Raw genomic sequence first — 21,597 nt, 5'->3', positions numbered from 1 at the left:
TTATATATTAATTACTATACTATAAATGACTTAAATACTCCATATTATCTATTACAATAATTAACAATTATTTGACACTTTAAATTCTATCAATGCCATATAAATTAGGATAAAAAACCTAACATATAATATTTAAATATATTTAAAAATAATATAAGTAATACTATACATTACAATAATTAACAGCTTAATTATTTAAAACTTATATAAAAAATTTAATTGACTCTCTAAATTCTATTGGTACCACATAAAATAGATTATATAATAAACATATATTGTTTGAAATTGACGAAAAAGAAACAATAAATTACAATAATTAATAAAAAAATAGTCCACTCCAAAAAATCTATCAATTAACAACATATATTGTTTGAAATTGACGAAAAAGAAACTATAAATTACAATAATTAACAAAATAAATCTCTCGACTCCAACAAATCTATCAATTAATGCCACATAAATTGGGACATGGCAAATAACATATAGTATTAAAAAATTAGGTTCAAAATGTACTAAAAAATACAATAATTAACAACTTAATATATTAAAGAGACATAAAAAAGGGTTAATATTTAAAATTCTGCATGTGCCACATAAATTAGAACAAATAGAGTAATAAATATTACTTTCAAAATTATGTTAAAAAAAGTACTACAAATCACAATAGCTAACAGTTTAAAATATTTTTAAAATCATATAAAAATTTCAATAACTTCTCAAATTCCATAATATGACATAAATTTTTTAAAAAAGTGTTATAAATCATAATAAATAGTACAATATTTAAACTACTTTAAAAGCATTATAAATTGTAATAAATAATACAACAATTTAAATTACTTAAAATTTAACGACTTAAAAATATTTTTTTAAATGTATTAAAATTTTGGTTAATTGTCAAAACTTTACATGTGCCACATAAATTGGGACATGGACAGTCACACATATTTTTAAAAAAAAGTTATATTAAAAGTATTCTATCAATTAACAACATATATTGTTTGAAATTGACGAAAAAGAAACTATAAATTACAATAATTAACAAAATAAATCTCTCGACTCCAACAAATCTATCAATTAATGCCACATAAATTGGGACATGGCAAATAACAGATATTATTAAAAAATTAGGTTCAAAATGTACTATAAAATACAATAATTAACAACTTAATATATTAAAGAGACATATAAAAAATGGTTAATATTTGAAATTCTGCATGTGCCACATAAATTAGAACAAATAGAGTAATAAATATTATTTCCAAAATTATGTAAAAAAAAAGTACTACAAATCACAATAGCTAACAATTTAAAATATTTTTAAAATCATATAAAAATTTCAATAACTTCTCAAATTCCATAATATAATACTTAAATACTACATATTATATATTAATTATACTATACTATAAATGACTTAAATACTCCATATTATCTATTACAATAATTAACAATTATTTGACACTTTAAATTCTATCAATGCCATATAAATTAGGATAAAAAACCTAACATATAATATTTAAATATATTTAAAAATACTATAAGTAATACTATACATTACAATAATTAACAGCTTAATTATTTAAAACTTATATACAAAATTTAATTGACTCTCTAAATTCTATTGGTACCACATAAAATGGATTATATGATAAACATATATTGTTTGAAATTGACGAAAAAGAAACAATAAATTACAATAATTAATAAAAAAAATAGTCGACGAAATTGATGAAAAACAAATTATAAATTACAATAATTAACAAAATAAATCTCTCGACTCCAACAAATCTATCAATTAATGCCACATAAATTGGGACATGGCAAATAACATATATTATTAAAAAATTAGGTTCAAAATGTACTATAAAATACAATAATTAACAACTTCATATATTAAAGAGACATATAAAAAATGGTTAATATTTGAAATTCTGCATCTGCCACATAAATTAGAACAAATAGATTAATAAATATTATTTTCAAAATTATGTTAAAAAAAGTACTACAAATCACAATAGCTAACAATTTAAAATATTTTTAAAATCATATAAAAATTTCAATAACTTCTCAAATTCCATAATATGACATAAATTAAAAAAAAAAGTGTTATAAATCATAATAAATAGCACAATATTTTAACTACTTTAAAAGTATTATAAATTGTAATAAATAATACAACAATTTTAATTACTTATTACTTAAAATTTAACGACTTAAAAATATTTTTTTAAATGTATTAAAATTTTGGTTAATTGTCAAAACTTTACATGTGCCACATAAATTGGGACATGGAGAGTCACACATATTTTTTTTAAAAAATTACATTAAAAGTATTCTATCAATTAACAACATATATTGTTTGAAATTGACGGAAAAAAAAACTATAAATTACAATAATTAACAAAATAAATCTCTCGACTCTAACAAATCTATCAATTAATGCCACATAAATTGGGACATGGCAAATAACATATATTATTAAAAAATTAGGTTCAAAATGTACAATAAAATACAATAATTAACAACTTAATATATTAAAGAGACATATAAAAAATGCTTAATATTTGAAATTCTGCGTGTGCCACATAAATTAGAACAAACAGAGTAATAAATATTTTTTTCAAAATTATGTTTAAAAAAAGTACTACAAATCACAATAGCTAAAAATTTAAAATATTTTTAAAATCATATAAAAATTTCAATAACTTCTCAAATTTCATAATATGACATAAATTAAAATTAAAAAAAATATATATATATATTGAGCCCCGTGCTGGCACGGGGTCCTATATCTAGTATACCTATAGTTGTGTTGTGAAGTGAGAAAGGTGAAACCATGTTAGTATTTAACGGAAAATCTAACCGAGGGATGTTTTTGGTTAAGTTGGAAAAACTTCAGGGACGTTATTTGTCAAGTGTAAAACAATAAGGATGTAGCCAATTAGAAGGCAAAACAACAAGGATCGAGAACCGAAAACCCGAATTTGAGAGGCCCATTTGATTTGGTACCTAACTGTGTTTTTCTTTAATTCGAATTACAGAATTTTCTACGAGAGAAGAGAAGCAGAAGGTGAAGAATATCGAAGATGATTCACAGAAAATGGAGCTTGTTAACTGGTCCTGTTGCTATACTCGGCGGAATCGTCGGTACTATTGTCGTCGCCAATTTTATCTTTATCCAAAATGTAAGCTCTCTATGTAATTTTAGCTTCTTTTTTTTTTTTTGTATTTGTTCTATACGTCCTTTTTGGATTTGTGCATCATCCTTGTGCAGTGGCGTTGTAGTGTTTGTTCGATTGTTATTTACCTTAGTGGAATGGTTGTTGAAGCTCTTTCGTCGTTGATTTTTGTTGAATGTTTTAGATCGGGATTAGATTAGGGTTTTCTTGATATTTTTGAGTGAATAATCCATATAATGAAGATTTTGCGTTTCCAAATCTCAATCCAAGGACAGAGGTGTATAGGGTTTGAGCTTTGTCGTATTAATCTCTAATCTCAAAACTATTTTAATTGATCCGAGAAGGTGAGTGTGATTGTGTACTTTGAGGGATCTGAATGAAGCACCCATATCCATGTCTTATGCATGTTAGATACAATCAACATATAGAAAAAATGAAGAAACGCATGTAACCTACTCACACAATGGGTGTCGGAGTTTGACTTGAGTGGTCTCTGTATGTATATGGAAAGGAAATTGATAATGAGATTGTTTTGGGAGCTTCCTGCTAGAAAGTCTTGAAAGAAAGGTGTTGCGGAGGTAAATTGGGACCCAGGGTCTCCTGATTTGCAGTTCATTTGGATTCACGTACAGTTGTTCAAGTCTATGGAGGGTCTGAACTGCAAGCAGATCACTAAAATCATTAATCTGTAGAAGGGATTTACCGGGGTGATGGGTTTTTCATCTGGTTGATAGCTTGTCTTAAGAGTGTACGAAACAATGGTACCTTGGGAGGTGAATGGTCTACATTTGGTTCCAGTTCCACAAATGAGAGGGAGTGGGTAACAAGACAGGCATTCATAGTTTGACATCCCCGAATATTCAACATTTACTTCTACTTGCTTTGTACAAGTGGAAGAGAAGTGAAAGATGTATGCTTCTTTCTATACCTCCAACTTTAGAGGGCCCCAAAAAGTTACCCAGCCCTCCAATTTTACTCCTTACTGAATAATGTTGTTATTTATTTTCCTTCCTCTTTCCAATTCTTTTCACCTCTACTAGATAATGTTACTGATGCCAGATTGAGCTTGAGCTGGTTCAAGTAGCTTTTGAGCTAAGTTTCAGCATATATCCATGGAGATGAGCAGAATGGGGAGCTTAAGCCTAGGCCATATAAATATAAGTAACATTTCTTTTTATGCATGTATGATGTGTGTCTAACTTATTTTTTTAGAAAAAAATACCTAGCTGTCTTACTTGATTAGGCATTTGTATAATAAAGAGACGGAATAAAAGAGACACCTAATCTCTGTTGCTAAACCAAATAACTATTTGTTCATTTCTGCAAGTAGAAAGCCACAGAATAAAGGAAGAAAGTCTTGAGTAGAAGCTAAAGTTATAGTAGGATTATGAGAAAGTCCCCATTTTTTGCTTCATCTCCATATGTGCATTTTTCTTCTGATCCCTTGTAAAGTTTGGAATACCCTTTTCCCTTCTCTCTATAATTCTCTTGCCGCCTCCCCTCCCCACTCCCACACACAACCCCCAAACAACCCCAAATCATTTTCTTTGGCTGTTCAATCTTGAGCTACACTTGCCCCTACTGTATTTTTTCTGCTGACATTTTTTCGTTTTTCTGATACATTCTACTCTTCTTCCTTTTTGTTACTTCTGTGACTGTTGTGTTCTTTGTCACTGTTAATCAACAGTCAACATCTTTTCATAGCCCACAGATAAGTGATGGTGAGTTCCTCAGTTCTCCACCTTCATTCAGCAATATCTTGCAGAAATTGTTAGTTTTTAGCCCCGTAAGACTGTCCAACAGTAACTGCTGTGTTGGAGATGTAACACAAGATGCACCATGGGTTATACGTAGGGTTTCTCTAATTAAAAAAATCCTGTGTTTTCTTTTATTCTGCTAAAATCATGACTTAGTCAATGCTGAATTTTTTTGGAAATGTGAGTTGTAAGTACTTGGATACTGATCTCTGTAAAGCTGCAGCCTGCAGTTGAAGGTATGTCTCATTTATAACCATTGAAATTTATGTGGTGTATGGAGAGGATACTGATGAAGTCTGAAGATGTAATTCGGAAAGGGAGTAAAGGAACTTGTCATGGAGCAATTAAATATTTAGGAGATGACCCCCCTCCCCTTTTCCTGGGGGTAGGGAGAGTAGATGCTTAATTGAATGAAGCTGAACTGCTGAAATGACCTGGCTTTTTGGTTGTCTTTTAGGCAGAATTTCTGGAAAAGACCTATTTCGCGAGGTAAAATGATGTGGTAATTGTTAGGCCTTTGTTTTATTGTTGAGGACTCTATAAGCTAGCGGCAAGTTCCTTCTCAGTTAAAATCTCAAGTGGTCAAAAGATAACATATATCATTGCTTTCTGTGATAGAATTTTGTGTCACAGCACTGACTGATAGATAATAAATAAAAAATATACTGTTTTTTTTCTCTTTTTGCTGCAATATCTTCCCCTTTTTGGTTGCTAATAAGTTCTCTAAGAAAGTAATGTGCATTTCTGGCTGTTGATTTCTAACATATATTACTATAAAGGTGGATTTTAGAGTTTATGTCCTCTCAGTTGATACATTTTATTCAACTGCCAACATGCAGGATCCCTTCCTTAAGCCAGAACGGAAGCTGGAGAAGGCACCTTCAACCAAGTAGAAATAATAGATGTGTGAGATTCTCTGGTTTGAGGTTTTCCGCTTGTTAGGTCGGTCATTACATTTGGGCCCAATAAAGTGAACATCTGAGCAATCAAAGCTTGAATGTAGGTTTTCATTTGTCATTTATCTTGGCTTTCTTTCTGAACTCATTCAAATCACTTTATAAAATATGAAACTATCTGCCCTCAAACAAAGTTGGGTTGAAACTGGGGTCTCCTGTTTTGTGATGCTTTATTCAGGTTATGAATATAATAAGAATCTGGAAATGGTGTGAGTTTAATGTTGAGCCCCTTCATGAACAAGAAACAAGTTGTAACGCAGTGGTAAATTGACTCTCGCGTCCAAGGATGGAATCCCATTGTGAACACTTGTTTTTTTTTTAGCTTCTCTTCATTTACTTTTCGGACCAATCTTTCACGTTTGTGCTAAAAGAGTGGATTTAAACCCAAAAAAATCCAGACATGCTAAAAAGCTTCTTGTAACAGAACAAACTTTTTGTATCTATTAACTATATACTACTACTTCCTTGGGATTATGTTTTGTTGACTTATTCACATGTTTATACTTTTATTTTTTGCATCCTCCGAATGAAATTTCTGGATCCACCACTGTTTGTGGATGGAAAGAAGTCGTGAACTGATACTTTACCAAAAAGAATTTGAACTCGTTTTGGTTGAAACAGATTGTTTTCTCAAATAACAGACCAAAGTGTCTGAAAATTTATAGTAATAGTTCGCAGGTAGTATTATGATGAAAATCAACACAAAAATTAATGACACCGCCATGGTAGCGTTCAATTTTAATTCCCTTTTAGGGTTCTTTGATCCAAATTCAATATGAATTCACATGAACTGAGGTCCGGAAGATGTCTAAAGAGAAGTCGAGGCAGGCATACGCATTTGATTTTGGATAATTTAGCATTCTTTTTACCTAGAAATTATACCCATGGAGGAACTTGATCTAGATTCTAACACTGCCTAAATAATTAGGGTTTGAGAGTCAAATAGGTCGAGAAGAAAGAGTCTAAATGAATCAACATCTTTGTTGCTGTCAGTATCACTACCAAATTACCAATTGAGCATATATAGAAATTTCCCAGCTAACCTAGCAAGTGTCGAGGATTTAACATATTAGTCATGGAAAGGTGCAGATAGAGAGGAAACAGGACACCAATAAAGTAAGCATTTTTGTAGATTGAAGATTGTAAACAAGCCTAATGCATACATCACTCTATGTCACTAGGCCTAACTGAAGAGTACAACACAAAATACAAAACACCCTCGCGAAAGGATTATTAGTTTTGTTCGCCAAATTAAATGGCAGATAGATCCAGTTCAATAGCCATAATTGTTGCCATACACTGAACCATATCCCCCAGATTGCCCCGGAACACCTGCATTTGAAGGGGCTGATGAATACATAGAAGGAGGAGGAGCTCCATACGGGTTGTAGCCTTGGTCAGCTGGTGGACCTGTCTGTGGCTGAGGTGCCCCTGCATCTGCCATGAAATTCTGCAACACACAAATAAAGTTCAACATAGGACACGACAAGCATAATAATCGGCTAAACCAAAGAAAACCAAGGGAATGGAGACTACTCCTCAACCGAGAGTAACTTGGGTTAGCTGGACATCAACTCTTCCACAGTTTTCAGCATTCCCCATGGAGTGTCAAACCACCAAAATAACCCACCATAACCTCATGGTTAACCCGCAATGTAGAAGAAGATGATCCAGTCCTCGGCTCCTCGCCCATCTCCTTACACATATAACACCAACTGATGCAAACAACCTTCCACTTTCTCAGATTTTCTAGTGTCAAAATCACCCCTCTAGCGGCTAACCAAGTGAAAAAGCACACTTTCCTCCGAACCTTTGGAATCTTTATTGCATTACATGAGAAAACATGCTCCTACCTAACTAAAAGCTTCTCATAGAAAGATATCACAGAGAAACACTCCATTACTTCTCAAGCTCCACCACCAAACATCGGGGTAACTGGATTGACTTGCCTTTTGCAGCAAGGCTAATAATCTTTAAAAACAAAGCACGAGTAGGCACAAATTTTGCTCATCTCCTTAACATTTTCTCTGGCGCCTTCCGACCCAAAGATAAATAATCACAAAAGACTCATTTTTCTAGCATTTCATACAACTATAAAACACTATCAGCCTACTTTCTCGATTCAAATGACTTTTCTCTACCATTTTATCTGATTAGTGACCCGAAAAAAGTATGTATAATCAGATAACTTGTTTTACATTTCTTGTCGCCACATGGGGTGCTTAGCATGCTTTGGAAATCAGATCATTAACATCGCTTGCCGAGTGAGGTGGTTCTGGCCAAAGCTATTATTGCGAAAACTTAGTGGAGAAGGATAACGTAAACAATGTTTGGTATTGAGGGTAGAAGCTGAGAAGCTTGAGATTTTCAATAGAATTATTAGTAAAATGTTCTCTATGAGCAAGAAGCTTGAGATCTAGGAAATCCATCAGGAAGGACTTTTACATCTGATCCCCTATCAAAATTTATATAATACGCTTGAACTGCCACGGTAATTCTGGCAGAAGCAAAACCCTAAAATTTGAGCTTGAAAGGGAAAGAGGAGGGCTGGGTAGAGCACTGTAGCATGAACCACATTATTTTACAATCAGTTCAATAAAAAATGCAAAAGATGAATCAGTAAATATAAATGATTCATTAAAAAGCCAAGCAAGAATTTTACCTGTATCAATTGTTGTGCTGTTTGGACTTGAGAAGCAGTTCCGTTTATTTCTACAGTCATCTCCCCAGGAACTCCCTTTGTTTCCTGTATGGTAACAGTAGCACCACTAACCCGTCGGATGTAGCTTATGCTTGCACCATTTGTTCCAATCACAGCATCAGCAAAGGCCAGAGGGATCTGCATCTGTTGTGTAATCTGCAAAATTACGCCACTCAAATAAAGCAAAAATCAGCACATGAATATCTTTGTTCTTCCCATTTTTGTTTACTAGCACTTCATCAAAACAAATATTAGGTTTACTTAGGATGTCTGGCATTAAAATTGTCAAAAATTTAGCAAGCTAAAAGTATTTCACAAGAGCGATTTCTTAATTCTCAGATAAATATACAATTTAATAAGGTACTAGTGTAAGCCAAGGTCACCCGCAACAGAAGCTGAGAGAAACAAGAAACAGGGAATACAAGAGCAGGCAAAAAACAAGCCTAGAAAATCTAGTAACTAATTGAGCAGTCTTCATGGAAAAAATACAAAAAGAATATTTGCACCTAAATTAAATTTTAGAGGACATGCAAAAGGAGATAATAGATCTCATCATTAATATTAATAAAAAAATATTAATAGGCAAATCTATTCTCCCAACTACGAATTTTTCAAAAAATTTCAAACAATTTTAACTATATAATATTGTGATTTGTACACTAGCATAATTCCAACAATGCAAAATTTCTTATTACAAAATTAACAGATTTATGTCCGAACTCCGATGTCATACAATACAAAATCAGATATGTTGATCCTCAAACTCCAAAAACCTGTCAATGAGTATTCCTCAAGAAATTTAGGACTTGTCCCACTAGTCATGGTTAGCAGAACTACCTTGGAATAAAATCCCAAAAAAGGTTTGCCCTACCATTTAAGCATTTCATATCTGTTACTGAAATGCATAATGTTTAGCAATCCCCCCCCCCCCCCCCCCCTTTTTTCGGTAATCCCCATCCATCTCTTAGCACATGACAGAAAGTTAGGGAAGAGAGACAAAGGGGAGGTTATTTGTTGACATGATTGAACCTTAAGCTTACTGAAAAAAACTGCTGAATTGTTTTCCTCATGTAGAACAGCAAATAAAAATTTAACCAAGTCCATTACCACAAAGTCCCAGCTTATTTCTCTTTAAATACCAAAACACTGTGTTTTATAGTAAGAGAGCATACCTGAGTAATAAGAGACGGTGCTGCTGGGTTGTTGGATGATGAATGCATTGACATTGGAGCCTCTCTTCCGTATGCAGAAATGCCTTGATGAGGTTGTTTATCCATAGGAGGTGGCATGTCAGCTGGTGGATAATAATTATCGTGTTGCCTGGATGGTGGCATGAAATGAGGACTATTACCATAACCCGGACCTCCAGCAGCGCTTTGTGGGAAAGCTTGGGGAGGAGGACCCCAAGTTTGGGGAGGTGGCATGTGTTCCACAGGTGGATTTGGTGGCATTTGCATCTAAGCAACAAAGAAGTTCCATTAAAAGATGCTAAGCTCCTGTCCGAAAATATTTAACTAAAAGGAGACTTACTTGCATCTCAAATACTGGGATTATGCCACGATCAACCAAAAATTTCCTCAGGTGAGAAGCAATTAACTCAACTGCCTTGTGTACACCAACAGGTTCCCCTACTACTTCAACTATCCTATCATCTTGAAGTGCAAACATGGGAAGGTCCTCTGCAATGATATGTAAGCATCAGAAACTAGTTATTCAGTCACAGTTGAAAAGGCAAATTGAACATAACAGTCCTGAAAGAATAGTTCATGACGAAAGTAGAGAGGCTATAGTACCAATTAAGGACCTCGCGATCTCCAAATCCAGCTGAACAATTTAACCACGGGAATTTACCGTACTTAACTCCTCTAGTATTAAATTAGGGATAAATAATAAACATACACAACAGGTATGTGATTTTTCCACTTTATAGTTTATTGCATGTTTGAGCTTTCCACTAACGTATTATTTTCATGTTTTTACCTTGATACAAATATGTGAAAAGTTTTAGTTTAATCTCAGGTTTAAGGTTTCCAAAGAAGGATGAAACCAAATTCAGTTGGCAATAGTAGTGCAAGTTTTGAAAAAACTTCTCAGCTTGGTGAATTTTAATTCAGTGTGCTCAAGCCTATGCATACAAACAGTGCACATACCTAGAGTACAAAAAGATTAGATGCCTCCTTGACCTAGGAGGATCAGCACGTGCTCTTGAGCCAAAGTGTGGAACAACATAGTCCTACACGCAATGAGATGTAAGAGGTCCTGACTATAAATCCAAAATTAGACCAGAATGACCACAGAACAAGACCACACCCTTGGCATCAAACTCATTCAGGGATGCTTCACAAATGTCTTCATACATAATGTTTGCTTTCTTTCATTTGGAAGGAAGTGAAATGAAGATTTAAGTATGAAAACGTTGGTGAAGCATATCTGACGGAGATGCCTTCACTTCCTTGATCTTTTAGGTTTGATTATCCTCTTCCAGCATTAGTTTTGGAGGGTTAGGGAAGGTCAGGAGATAAACATACTGTAGTAAAGTAGCATAGCAAAATATTTGAAACTACATCTTCCAAAACATCCATATGATGGCAAATTTTTGTCAGGATAGAATTTCAGAGCTATTCATGAAGCAACCACCTTGAGAATTTTATACTTGCTCTTTTTACAAATACATGGTGAATCATAGATAACCAAAGTTGGAGTCACAAGGGAAAGCCCAAAATGGTCCCATATCTTTGAGTGGAGATATAAAATCATCCTCGTTCTTTTACATGGTATGTTAATAGTCTTTATTATTTAGCAATTTGGTGCACTTTTAATCTACTTTTAATCTTTCCCAAACAAGCTGTAAATTTCAAACATATCATGACTCATGAGAGATCTTTTCTCCTCCAAAACCCACAGCTCCTCTTTGTTTCATATCTTCAAAGTTACCAGAGATCCAGCCTTAATTGTACTCCATTTCTATTTGTTTGCCTGGTATTGAGTTGGCATGGAGTTAAGGAAGAAAAGAAGACTTTTGAATCTAGTGGTTTATTTTTTCTTCATCAAAAAAACTAAAGATATGCCAAATGTACCAAAATGCCCTTTAATCTTGAGGTCTTAAACATTCCATGTTGAAAGTTAGAACTGAAAAGTTTTAAAAAAAAAAAAAAAAAAGAGGCATTTTTTAGAAGGGCTAAAGTAAGACAAACAAAACTGAAATGGAGGCAGTAATTAAAATCATTTTGAACAAGATTGGTGCTGAAACAAAGCTAGAAATGCACATATACTTACAGGCTCAATACAAACAACATCAACAAATCCCACAAATTGAGGTCTGGGAGGGTAGGGTGTAGGCAGACCTTACCCCTATGTCCCCTACCTTGGAGGTAGAGCATATAGGTACAATACATAATATAAATTTTCATGAACATGGAGATAGCGATATAAAAAAAGAGTATTGAGGCTTGAGTTGTAGTCTTGCCTTCCTCTTTTCTTCTTTGACATCAATACTACCAGATTATAGATATGATGGCAACTATACCTGAATTGTACATGTTGAACCAGTAGCACAAAGCAACATCAAGAAAGGTAAGGGATAACCTAGCATGGCATCTTAGTTTCAGAAGATTACTCAATGATAGGTGAAGTGGATAGAATAACAGAGTTCTATAACACTCTTGAACAATTCAAAGGTTTTTCTACTAATGAGGAGAGCATGTTGTGGAATGGAAATGCTCAAGGCAGATTAATTAATTCAGCATACAGATATTTCAATTGTCCGAACAACAAGATTGGATGTTGGCTTTAGAAGATGATATAGAAAGTCAAAGTTCCATACAGAGTATCATGTTTATCATGGCTACTGGCAAAAGAGGCAATTTTAACTCAAGAAAATTTCATCAAGAGGGGAATCCAATTATGCTACACAGGTGTAATTTATGTGGTGCTGAGACAAACAATTGATCATATCTTTTTACACTGTAGAGTGACAGATCAACTATGGAAGACTTCCATTAGCCTAAGAGAATCAGGTTGTCCAAACCAGGAGAGTCCAGGAAGTCTAGCTTGCTGAAATAGAGATGGGAACCTGTCAGGACACAGAACAAGATGGAACTGTGCCAAGCTTGTATCTGTCATCTGGTGGATAGTTTGGAAGGAGAGGAACCAGAGATGCTTTGGGGATAATAGCAGTTCCATTCAGAGGTTAAAGATGAATTCATTAGTCCTTTTTTTATTTTTAGTGTGAACAAGAATACCCTCAAGAAGTAGGATAACTAATGACTTGTGAGAGTCTAGGTTATAGGAGATCAGACTGGACAACTCACTGTAATTATATAGGATCACACTATTTTGTGTAGTATGTGCTTATATAAATCATATATCATATATCATATCATATCATATATATATATAAAAGAGAACCTTAGAGCCGCCTACGTGGCGCCACCACAAACTAGAATTTCCTTTCATTTTATTTATTTCCAAAACTAACCTCCCTCTTTCATGAAAAGTTGTGACATTTATAAAAAGTTGTGACTTTTGTGAAAAGTTGCGACTTTAATGAAGAGTTGCGGCTTTTATGAAAAGTTGTGACTTATATGAAAAATTGTGACTTTTATGAAAAGGTGCGACTTTAATGAAGAGTTGCGACTTTTATGAAAAATTGTGACTTTTATGAAAGGTTGTGACCTTCCCGAAGGGTTGCAACTTTTCCAAATAGTTATCTTTCTGATAAGGCACAATAAACATTTGTTCAAACTACCATTTGTTGTCTATAAATAGAGGGATTTCCTCTCATTTTAAAACAACAAAAATTTTGAACCTCTTCTTCTTCTTCACAATTAAATATTTGTGTATTTGGCTCATGTTGAGTGGCTCGCTGACACCATTGCTTATGTTACAGATCCTGAAATGTATTTTTATGGTCATTAATTTATGCTTATGTTATTAAGGAGAAATGATAAGATGTAATAATTTTCATTTTCCTTTACATTATTAATGTTTTTACTACATAATCTTGTATGTAAGACAATATAGTGTTTTAGTTTTAATGACGGATAGGTTTTAAACATTATTTTATAAATTGCGTGATATTAAATTACCGCACAAAGCGCGGGTAATTTTACTAGTATACTAATAAGTAACATGTATTACCTATTTAAAGAAAAATGACACGCACAATTTTTTTGATAAGTAAAAATAACAAAATATTTTTAAAAAGGCCTTTTGTTTAGTGACTTGCAATTTCTCTTCAGTATTTGGTGATCTTCATCTTGAGTTCCACCCATTTCTCAAACCAACTCTTTCTCCCTGCACTTACCTTATTATCAACCAAATAATACTTTCCTAGCAAACTATTCTTTCGTCGAAAAGAATTATACGCTTTATTTCATTTGCAATGTCTTATTAAGAGGACACCATCTTTTGAAATTATGCAAAAGTCTAGTTTAGACAATCACTCTTGTTGTCAAAATTAATGGTCTTCATTTGATCCTTTGATTAAGATAACTCATTGTTTTTTCCCAAGTCTTTTTATTAGACGTATGCCAATGCAAGAGTAAGTTGGAAGTTAAAAATCTAGTTTAGTCAAGCCCGATTTTGCATTAAAAGATAGATCTTTTAATGTATAAATGAAATGAGCCTGAATAAAGCTAAATAGATACAAAATATTTACTCTCTCCGTTTCAAAAAGAATGACCTCCTTTCCTTTTTAGTCTGTTTCAAAAAGAATGACCTCTTTCCTTTTAATTTCAGCTTTCTACGTGACATGTTTAAAGCCACAAGATTGAAGGGCAATTTAGTACATTTGACATAACTTTAATTTAGGACCACAAGATTCAAAAGTCTTCTTTATTTTCTAAAACTTTGTGTCAAGTCAAACCAGGTCACTCTTTGTGAAAAGGAGGGAGTATATAGTTTGGGGAAATGTTCAAATGTAAATAATGTGTTGCAGTTTTTAGCATTTGTTGACTTTAGGTTTTACATAAAAGTCAAATGTTTTTGTACAAGTTTTGGATCCACTGGATGCCTTTTAATGAAAGCATTACTTCATTATTAAAAAAAAAGGTGAAATACATAGATGAACCTTTAAGTTGTCCACAATGACCAGATAGATGCTTTAACTAACCCCAGTGACCAGATAGACACCTCCATTTGACACAGTTGTGTCTCATGCATCCCTCAAGCTGGGATGGCAAAATTTGTCTTTCACCCAAATTTGGTGTGTGAATCCTTGTAAATTTTATTTTTTAAAGTTATATAGACCCAATGTTTTCACAATCTTCCTCCTCACTCCTTCAAATTTCCGTTCACCAATAATGAGTCTAAAAAGTTTCAACCTTGAAAAAAGTTATAGGATCTAAACAACAAATTAATCAAATTTTGATTATCTACTTCGCCAACGCACCTATATTTGACGCATAAAAACTAAAATTAACCCCAAAACTTCTTCATTATTAACAGGAAGAAGAACCTAAGAGGGGAGGGGGCATTCCAATGATTAAGAATGAGGAAAAAAACAAAGAGAACGAGGTTGATAGATTATGGTGGAACAAAGACAGCAAATGCATGTATAAGGTGAACTCAGCATACAAGTTTTTGAACAAAGGTGGCCAACAACCACCAAATTGGCCATGGAAACAAATCTGGAAAACAAAAACCTCTTTCAAGGTGGCATGTTTTACTTGGTTGCTGGCAAGAGAAGCAGTCCTGACACAAGAAAATCTCAAGAAGAGGAAGTTCTTTATGTGCTCGAGATGCTATTTGTGTGGAGAAGAGGTTGAGACAGTTGGCCATCTATTTTTACAGTGCAAGATAACAACCCAACTAGGGGTGTGCAAAAACTGAACCGACCGATAAACCGAACCGATAAAAGTGTTATTGGTTTATTGTTATTGGGTTAACTGTTTTTTAATGGTTTTATAAAAAAAATTATTGGGTTATCGGTTCGGTATTGGTTTTTAATATTGGGTTATTGGGTAAACCGATAACCCATTAAGACTAGTAATTTACTACTTTTACTTGTACATAAATATTATATATTAATCTTAATACCTTAGTAGTTACTATCTTTGTCCTTTAACCTTCAATTCACACTTCACAATGACTTTGAGTTCACAATTTCACATTATAAAAAATGTTAAAATTTAAAGTAATAACCATATTCCTCTTAATTTCTATGTGTTACGCTTGTATAGTTCTTTTCATCTTTGTTATTGTTGTTTCTATTTTATGAGCATTTGTAAAGTTACATTATTGTGTTTTCGCATCAAATTTATTAGAAAAGTCATATATTTGTTTTATAAATATTTTCTTATTGGTTAAACCAAAAACCGAATCGTTAAGGATCAAAACCGATAAAAAATATCTTACTGGTTTGGTTATTGGTTTAACATATTTTTTTATTTTTTTTTTTGATAAAAGTTATTGGTTTAACATATTTAAAAATCGAAAACCGATAAACCAAACCGATAATACATAAAACTGAACTGAACCGAACCGACCAATGCACACCTTTGGAGGATTTTTATCAGCTTCAAGGGTGTTGTTTGGACTATGCCTAACAGAATCACCCACCTCCTCTACAGTTGGGAAGAGGTAGGTGGGGGAGCTTCAGACAAAGATGGATGGATGGAGGATTGTCCCAGCCTGTATCTAGCCTGTATCTGGTGGACAGTCTGGAGAGAGAAATGCTAGATGTTTTGAGAGCAAAATTTGTGATCTTCAGAAGATCAAATTGAATTGTATCAAACTTTTTTGTTTCTGGTGTAAACAAATGTACTTAGAGGATACTGAGTCAATTATTGAGATCCTTGGCTCTATTTAGAATTTAGATTCAAATATCTTGTTTTGTTGATAAGTTGTAATTATGGTTTTCAGTACAACCCATGTACTGGTTTTTGTCAATACATACGAATGTTACCTTTCTCAAAAAAAAACAAAGAGAACGGAGGGAGTAGAAGCAAAAGGGGAGGAGAAACCAACAGGGAAAGGGGAGGGGACCAAAGAATGGTTAAGGGGTTAATTCATGGGTTAGATGAACATGGAAAATGATTATTTTTTTAATTTTATTTTTTATTTATTTATTAAATATTATTGGAGGGGAGCTATTTTAATTTTCATTTGAACCACTCAGATACAACGTGTAGCCAAATTATGGAGCACTTAAACTGCTTTAGCACATTTGTAATTCACACTTGAATCCTGCCAGCATTGGGTGTTTATGAAGCACAATTTTGAGGGACCAGAGGTCTAGTTGGTCACTGGATTAGTTGGGGTGTCTATCTGGTCGTTGAAAACAATTTCAAGGGGTCATTTATGTACGTTGCCAAAAAAAATTAATATAGTCAATCCCAACTAGTTTGGATCAAATCAAGGCTCAATTAATAGTAGCAAATTCTAACTTTGACCCAAAAAACTCCTAAACTTCTGCTCTTGGTTTACTACTTAATACAAGATACACAGCATCTGGATGCGACATTTACAATTTACATGAGAGCAACTTGTATAAGCCTGATTCAATTCAAGTGTAACAAACTATGACGTATTAAACATGCTGTTTCTAGTAGAATGAAATCGATAATATTTTAAAAATAATTCTTCTGAAAAAAAAAAAGATTTGATACAAATTCATTAAAGGAAAGTTTGGAGAACACCCTTCTAGTACCTTAAGTTCTTTTCTTTAGATGTTTGAAACACTAGCATCAATAGAACTTCAAATTCTTGCTATTATTGTTTTGAATAAATACTTCAAACTGTTATTGTTTTTCATCCTTAAATGATTACCGGTTCGATTCCTTATTATATGAAATACTAAAGTAACTTCTGCTACACAAAGAAGCACAATCAACACACATAATTATCAAGGAAATCGCAGGGAGTAATAGTCAATAGTCACAGCTCAGATCACCTGTTGAAAATGACTAATTGATATCAGAGTCCGGAACAAAAAAGAAGAAATGAAAGGTGGAAGAAATGTCCCTCGTACATGGGCTGGAATGGTAAAATCCTTGTTACTAAGTTGAATAACAGAGATATCTAAAAAGGAAAGGAAAGAACCTGTTCCAAGAACTCTAACAATACAACTGGATGCTTCTTGAATGGACTTGACGGTTGTCCCTTGTTTTCCAATAAGACTTCCAGCCTGTGAAGCTGGCACAAGCAGCTTTGTCGAGACCTTTCCAGCTACAGTTGGAGGAGGATGAGAAGAATCATTCTCCAGCCCATCCACAACACGTCTATGGACCCTCAGAAGACCATCTATAGCAGGTGGAAGAGAGGATTCAGGCTCCTCCCTGGCAGATACCATTACCTTCAGCATCACAGCAAACCACAATACGATTAATAAATAACTTAACCATACCTAGATTAAATTTTTTTAAAACTTAACTGCAGCAATACAAGCTTCCCCATTATGAATTTGAAGAATGAGTATTCTCTTCCATTACTGATATATATACATCCATATAAAGTATGTTCTCTTCATTATTTTATATACATAGATATATATATAGACACAGAGTATATTCTCTTTTCATTAGTATAGGCCATACTCTAAGAAAGGTAAAAGACTAATATAAAATTCTTATTAATAGAAGATGCACATAGTTAAAAAGTGTTTTAAAAGACTGGAACATGTTAGGGGCCACTAGTCCATCATGGGGGCCTTTGGGACTAGATGATGTGCTTTTATGTTGAATATTCATGTGCCAAATCATCTACCTTACTTCTTTTTATGAGAAGGAAATCATCTGCCTTACTTCTTTTTATGAGAAGGAAATCATCTGCCTTACTTCTATGTTAGGTCGTCCCAGATTGTTTCCCTTTTCAGACAATCAAGCTTTTTATTTATTATTCTTGATAATTGTGACTAAGATTACAAAATGCACTTCCATAAGTGAGTCAAACATTCCAGAGAACCTGTCAGTGTTTACTTCTTTATCAACACTCAATTTCAAAGCTGGCTCATGACCACAAATTCAGTGTTAATTGCTACTAAAGAATAGCCACATGGCAGCAATCTCAATACCTACATCCTAGTGATTGATTGAAACAGACATTACAACCTTCTCGCTTCACTTTCCATCACCTACTAAATGTCCCCATTTCACTCTCAAACCCAATAGCAGTCACCTATTTTACAACTCAACTTATAGATACTTACAAACGGTGACCAACTACACAAGCAGCATTGATAGGGAAATATTAGTTAGACAGGTTCACATCCATCCAAAGTTAATTTCACCAGGAAGTATCATACCTTGACAACAACAAGAGAGGAAGGGAACAAGATGGGAAGGAAGACAAATAACAGCAAGAGAAAACTTTTCAGAACCCTTTGAACCAGTCTTTTTATCTGTTCTGGAAGTGTATTTTTCCCATTCTATTTTTAAAAAAAAATTGGAGGTGGGGAACAATACAAAGTTTTTTAGGTAGAAAAGGAAAAACATGGATTATAAAGCAAGCAACAAAAGTCACAGAAGAAAACGCAGTGGAATTTGAGAGGTATCTTGTCTACAAGAATATGTAAAATAGGTGGGACTTACTGCTCTCTCAGTAATCCCTGGAGGACCATCAAGAACCTTAATACGAGCTTTTGATTCTTCAACAATCTTTTTGATGTACTCTCCTTTGCGTCCAATAAGGCTACCTACTTTTTGTGAAGGGACCAATATACGAAATACACTTTCCCCAGGCCACCCTGGCCACCTTTCACCACCACCTCCAGTAGCAGCAACACCTTGTTCTTGTTTTTGTTCCTGGTCTTGCTCTTGCTCTTGCTCTTGCTCTTGCTCTTGCTCCTGCTCTTGCTCCTGCTCTTGCTCCTGCTCCTGCTCCTGCTCTTGCTCTTGCTCTTGCTCTTGCTCTTGCACTTGGTTCACCTCAAGGAGTGATGGTTCTTCTTTCACCTCAAGGAGTAAGTCCTCTGGTACTACCTCATTCTCACGTTGATTAAGGCTTTCATCAAGTTCATCCATAGTCTCTTGTTTGATAAGATCAAGTTCATCCATGATCTCTTTACTGCAAAATATATATATAGATAATATTATCAAGGAGTGAGTCCACACATATACAAAGAAAGGTTCCACATTAAAAATTAAAAAGTTCATTACCCAACAATCTTTTTTCTAGATAAGTTCATTACTTAACGATTTTAGTCAGCAGCACCAAAACTAATACTAATCTTACTTTTGCTAACCATTGCCACCCAAAAAAGCTCATAAAAGTTAACTTCTTAATACAATAGCAGCAAAAAATAGGACTTCATTTTAAGCAGCAACAACTAAACTAGGAAATCATTTTTCAACTATGTAAGGAAAAATGGTTCCTCTTCCAGAAAACATTGTTCTTAAACTGTAAAAGAAATTCCATAGTTCACCAGGGTGAGAGCAAATAAGGATTGTCTTGGAAAAAATACCTAACCAAACGCGGGGTAAAATGAATCTTTATCCCTCATACCAAATGACCCCTTAGAGTACAGGAAAAACCCATCAGAAAACTAGTACAAAAAGACAGGCACCATGACCCAGTTTCAGCAATACCATAAAATAAAACTGAGCATAAATGACAATTAGAAAACATTTTTCACAATGCAACAGTAATTCAAACTGATAGAACTTCAACATTGTCACAACAAAACCCAATCACAAATTCCATACATGTAGACCAGAGAAACGAGCTAGTTCAGATATTACCGAATGTAAGCCGGGCAAAAATAGGAATTAGAACACTAACACAAAAAAACACTAATTGAAAAAGAGTTATAATCACTGCCATAAAATCCCAATATCAAAAAGGGATTAAACCCTAGCTAAACCACCCCCAAACAGTTCAATAACTCCCAAAATCATAACAGTCGACATGAGAATTAGAACATTAACACATAATGCAATAGCAATTAGAGAGAAAGCAAAAGTGTTAATGCAATAGCAATTAGAGAGAAAGCAAAAACATCTCAAGGAACCAGTGACTCATCAAAAATTAAGCAAAAAACATCTCAAGAAGACAGTGAATCATAAAAAATTAAGCAAAAAACATCTCAAGAAAACAGTGACCCATCAAAAATTAAGCATAAAACATCTCAAGAAAACAGTGACCCATAAAAAATAAAGCAAAAAAACATCTCAAGAAAACGGTGACCCGTCAAAAATTAAGCATAAAACATCTCAAGAAAACAGTGACCCATAAAAAATTATGCATAAAACATCTCAAGAAAACAGTGACCCATAAAAATTTAAGCAAAAAACGTTCAAGAAAACAGTGACCCATCAAAAATTAACCAACAATCTCTCGAATTACCAAGCAGGACAACGTTATAAACAAAGAATTGAGTGTATCCGTGAACAAGTACAAAATTTTTGGAACCAAAACGGAAGAAACCCAAGATACCTAGAAACCCTAGAAATTTAATTGTGAATATACATGTATATCAGTGTAATGTAGAGTTGCACAGATTTACTTACATGGGATACAGTAAGACAGTAGCTACTTCAGATACAGAGAGAGAAAACAAGAACTTGTTGAAGAAGAGAAGACTGTTGTACGTGTTCCGCTTCGACCAAATTTAGGTTTTGGGCTGCTTTATTATCATCTTTATTGTGCCTTGTATTTTATTATCTCCTCAAGTAAAAAATTACATATTACTAATATATATAAAAAATTATTGTTCACTTACTAGTAAATGTGAGTCGTCAGCTCTTTTGTATCATTCTTATGGATTAACTAATTTGGTGAAATAGTTGAAAATCATCATACATGGGTGATTTGCTGTCCACAATGACACGAGAAGTTCATTAAACTTTATCATTAAGGGGAAGAAAAAAGTTGTAACAAGATTTTTATAGGTGAACATGCAAATAGATTCAAAATCTACAATGCATCGTGACTCATAAATTTATTTAATATTGGGGAGCATGGGAGGGTACTTCCCTCTCCCTCTTTGTATATCTCTGACCTATTTCCGTTGCTCACTTATCTATGTGATGGGTTATTAATGAACTCTTTCGTGAAAAGTGTCA

The 21,597-nt window shown here is 33.6% G+C and overlaps 1 protein-coding gene across 3 annotated transcripts; it reads right to left on the bottom strand.

Moving 5' to 3' along the window:
- Positions 1-6,983: 6,983 nt before the first annotated feature.
- Positions 6,984-21,186, bottom strand: LOC125815551 (flowering locus K homology domain). Of its 3 annotated transcripts, XM_049495045.1 has the most exons (8): positions 21,043-21,163; positions 19,453-19,600; positions 19,126-19,392; positions 17,639-17,891; positions 10,127-10,275; positions 9,769-10,053; positions 8,558-8,752; positions 6,984-7,345 (listed from the first exon to the last, which is right to left on the bottom strand). In XM_049495045.1, the coding sequence occupies exons 2-8, from the start codon at positions 19,588-19,590 to the stop codon at positions 7,169-7,171; spliced, it is 1,464 nt and encodes a 487-aa protein (XP_049351002.1). In that variant the 5' UTR covers positions 19,591-19,600; positions 21,043-21,163; the 3' UTR covers positions 6,984-7,168. The 3 variants fall into 3 exon arrangements, with proteins under 3 accessions (XP_049351002.1, XP_049351001.1, XP_049351003.1); XM_049495044.1 differs by having other exon boundaries at positions 19,126-19,600; positions 21,043-21,186; XM_049495046.1 differs by lacking the exon at positions 21,043-21,163 and having other exon boundaries at positions 19,126-19,380.
- Positions 21,187-21,597: the final 411 nt, after the last annotated feature.

Source organism: Solanum verrucosum, unplaced genomic scaffold, assembly GCF_900185275.1.
Source record: "Solanum verrucosum unplaced genomic scaffold, falcon-dt-bn FXZP01000261.1, whole genome shotgun sequence".
Lineage (NCBI taxonomy): Eukaryota > Viridiplantae > Streptophyta > Magnoliopsida > Solanales > Solanaceae > Solanum > Solanum verrucosum.
The sequence above is the reverse complement of the archived record's forward strand: the minus strand, read 5'-3'. Positions and strand labels throughout refer to the sequence as shown.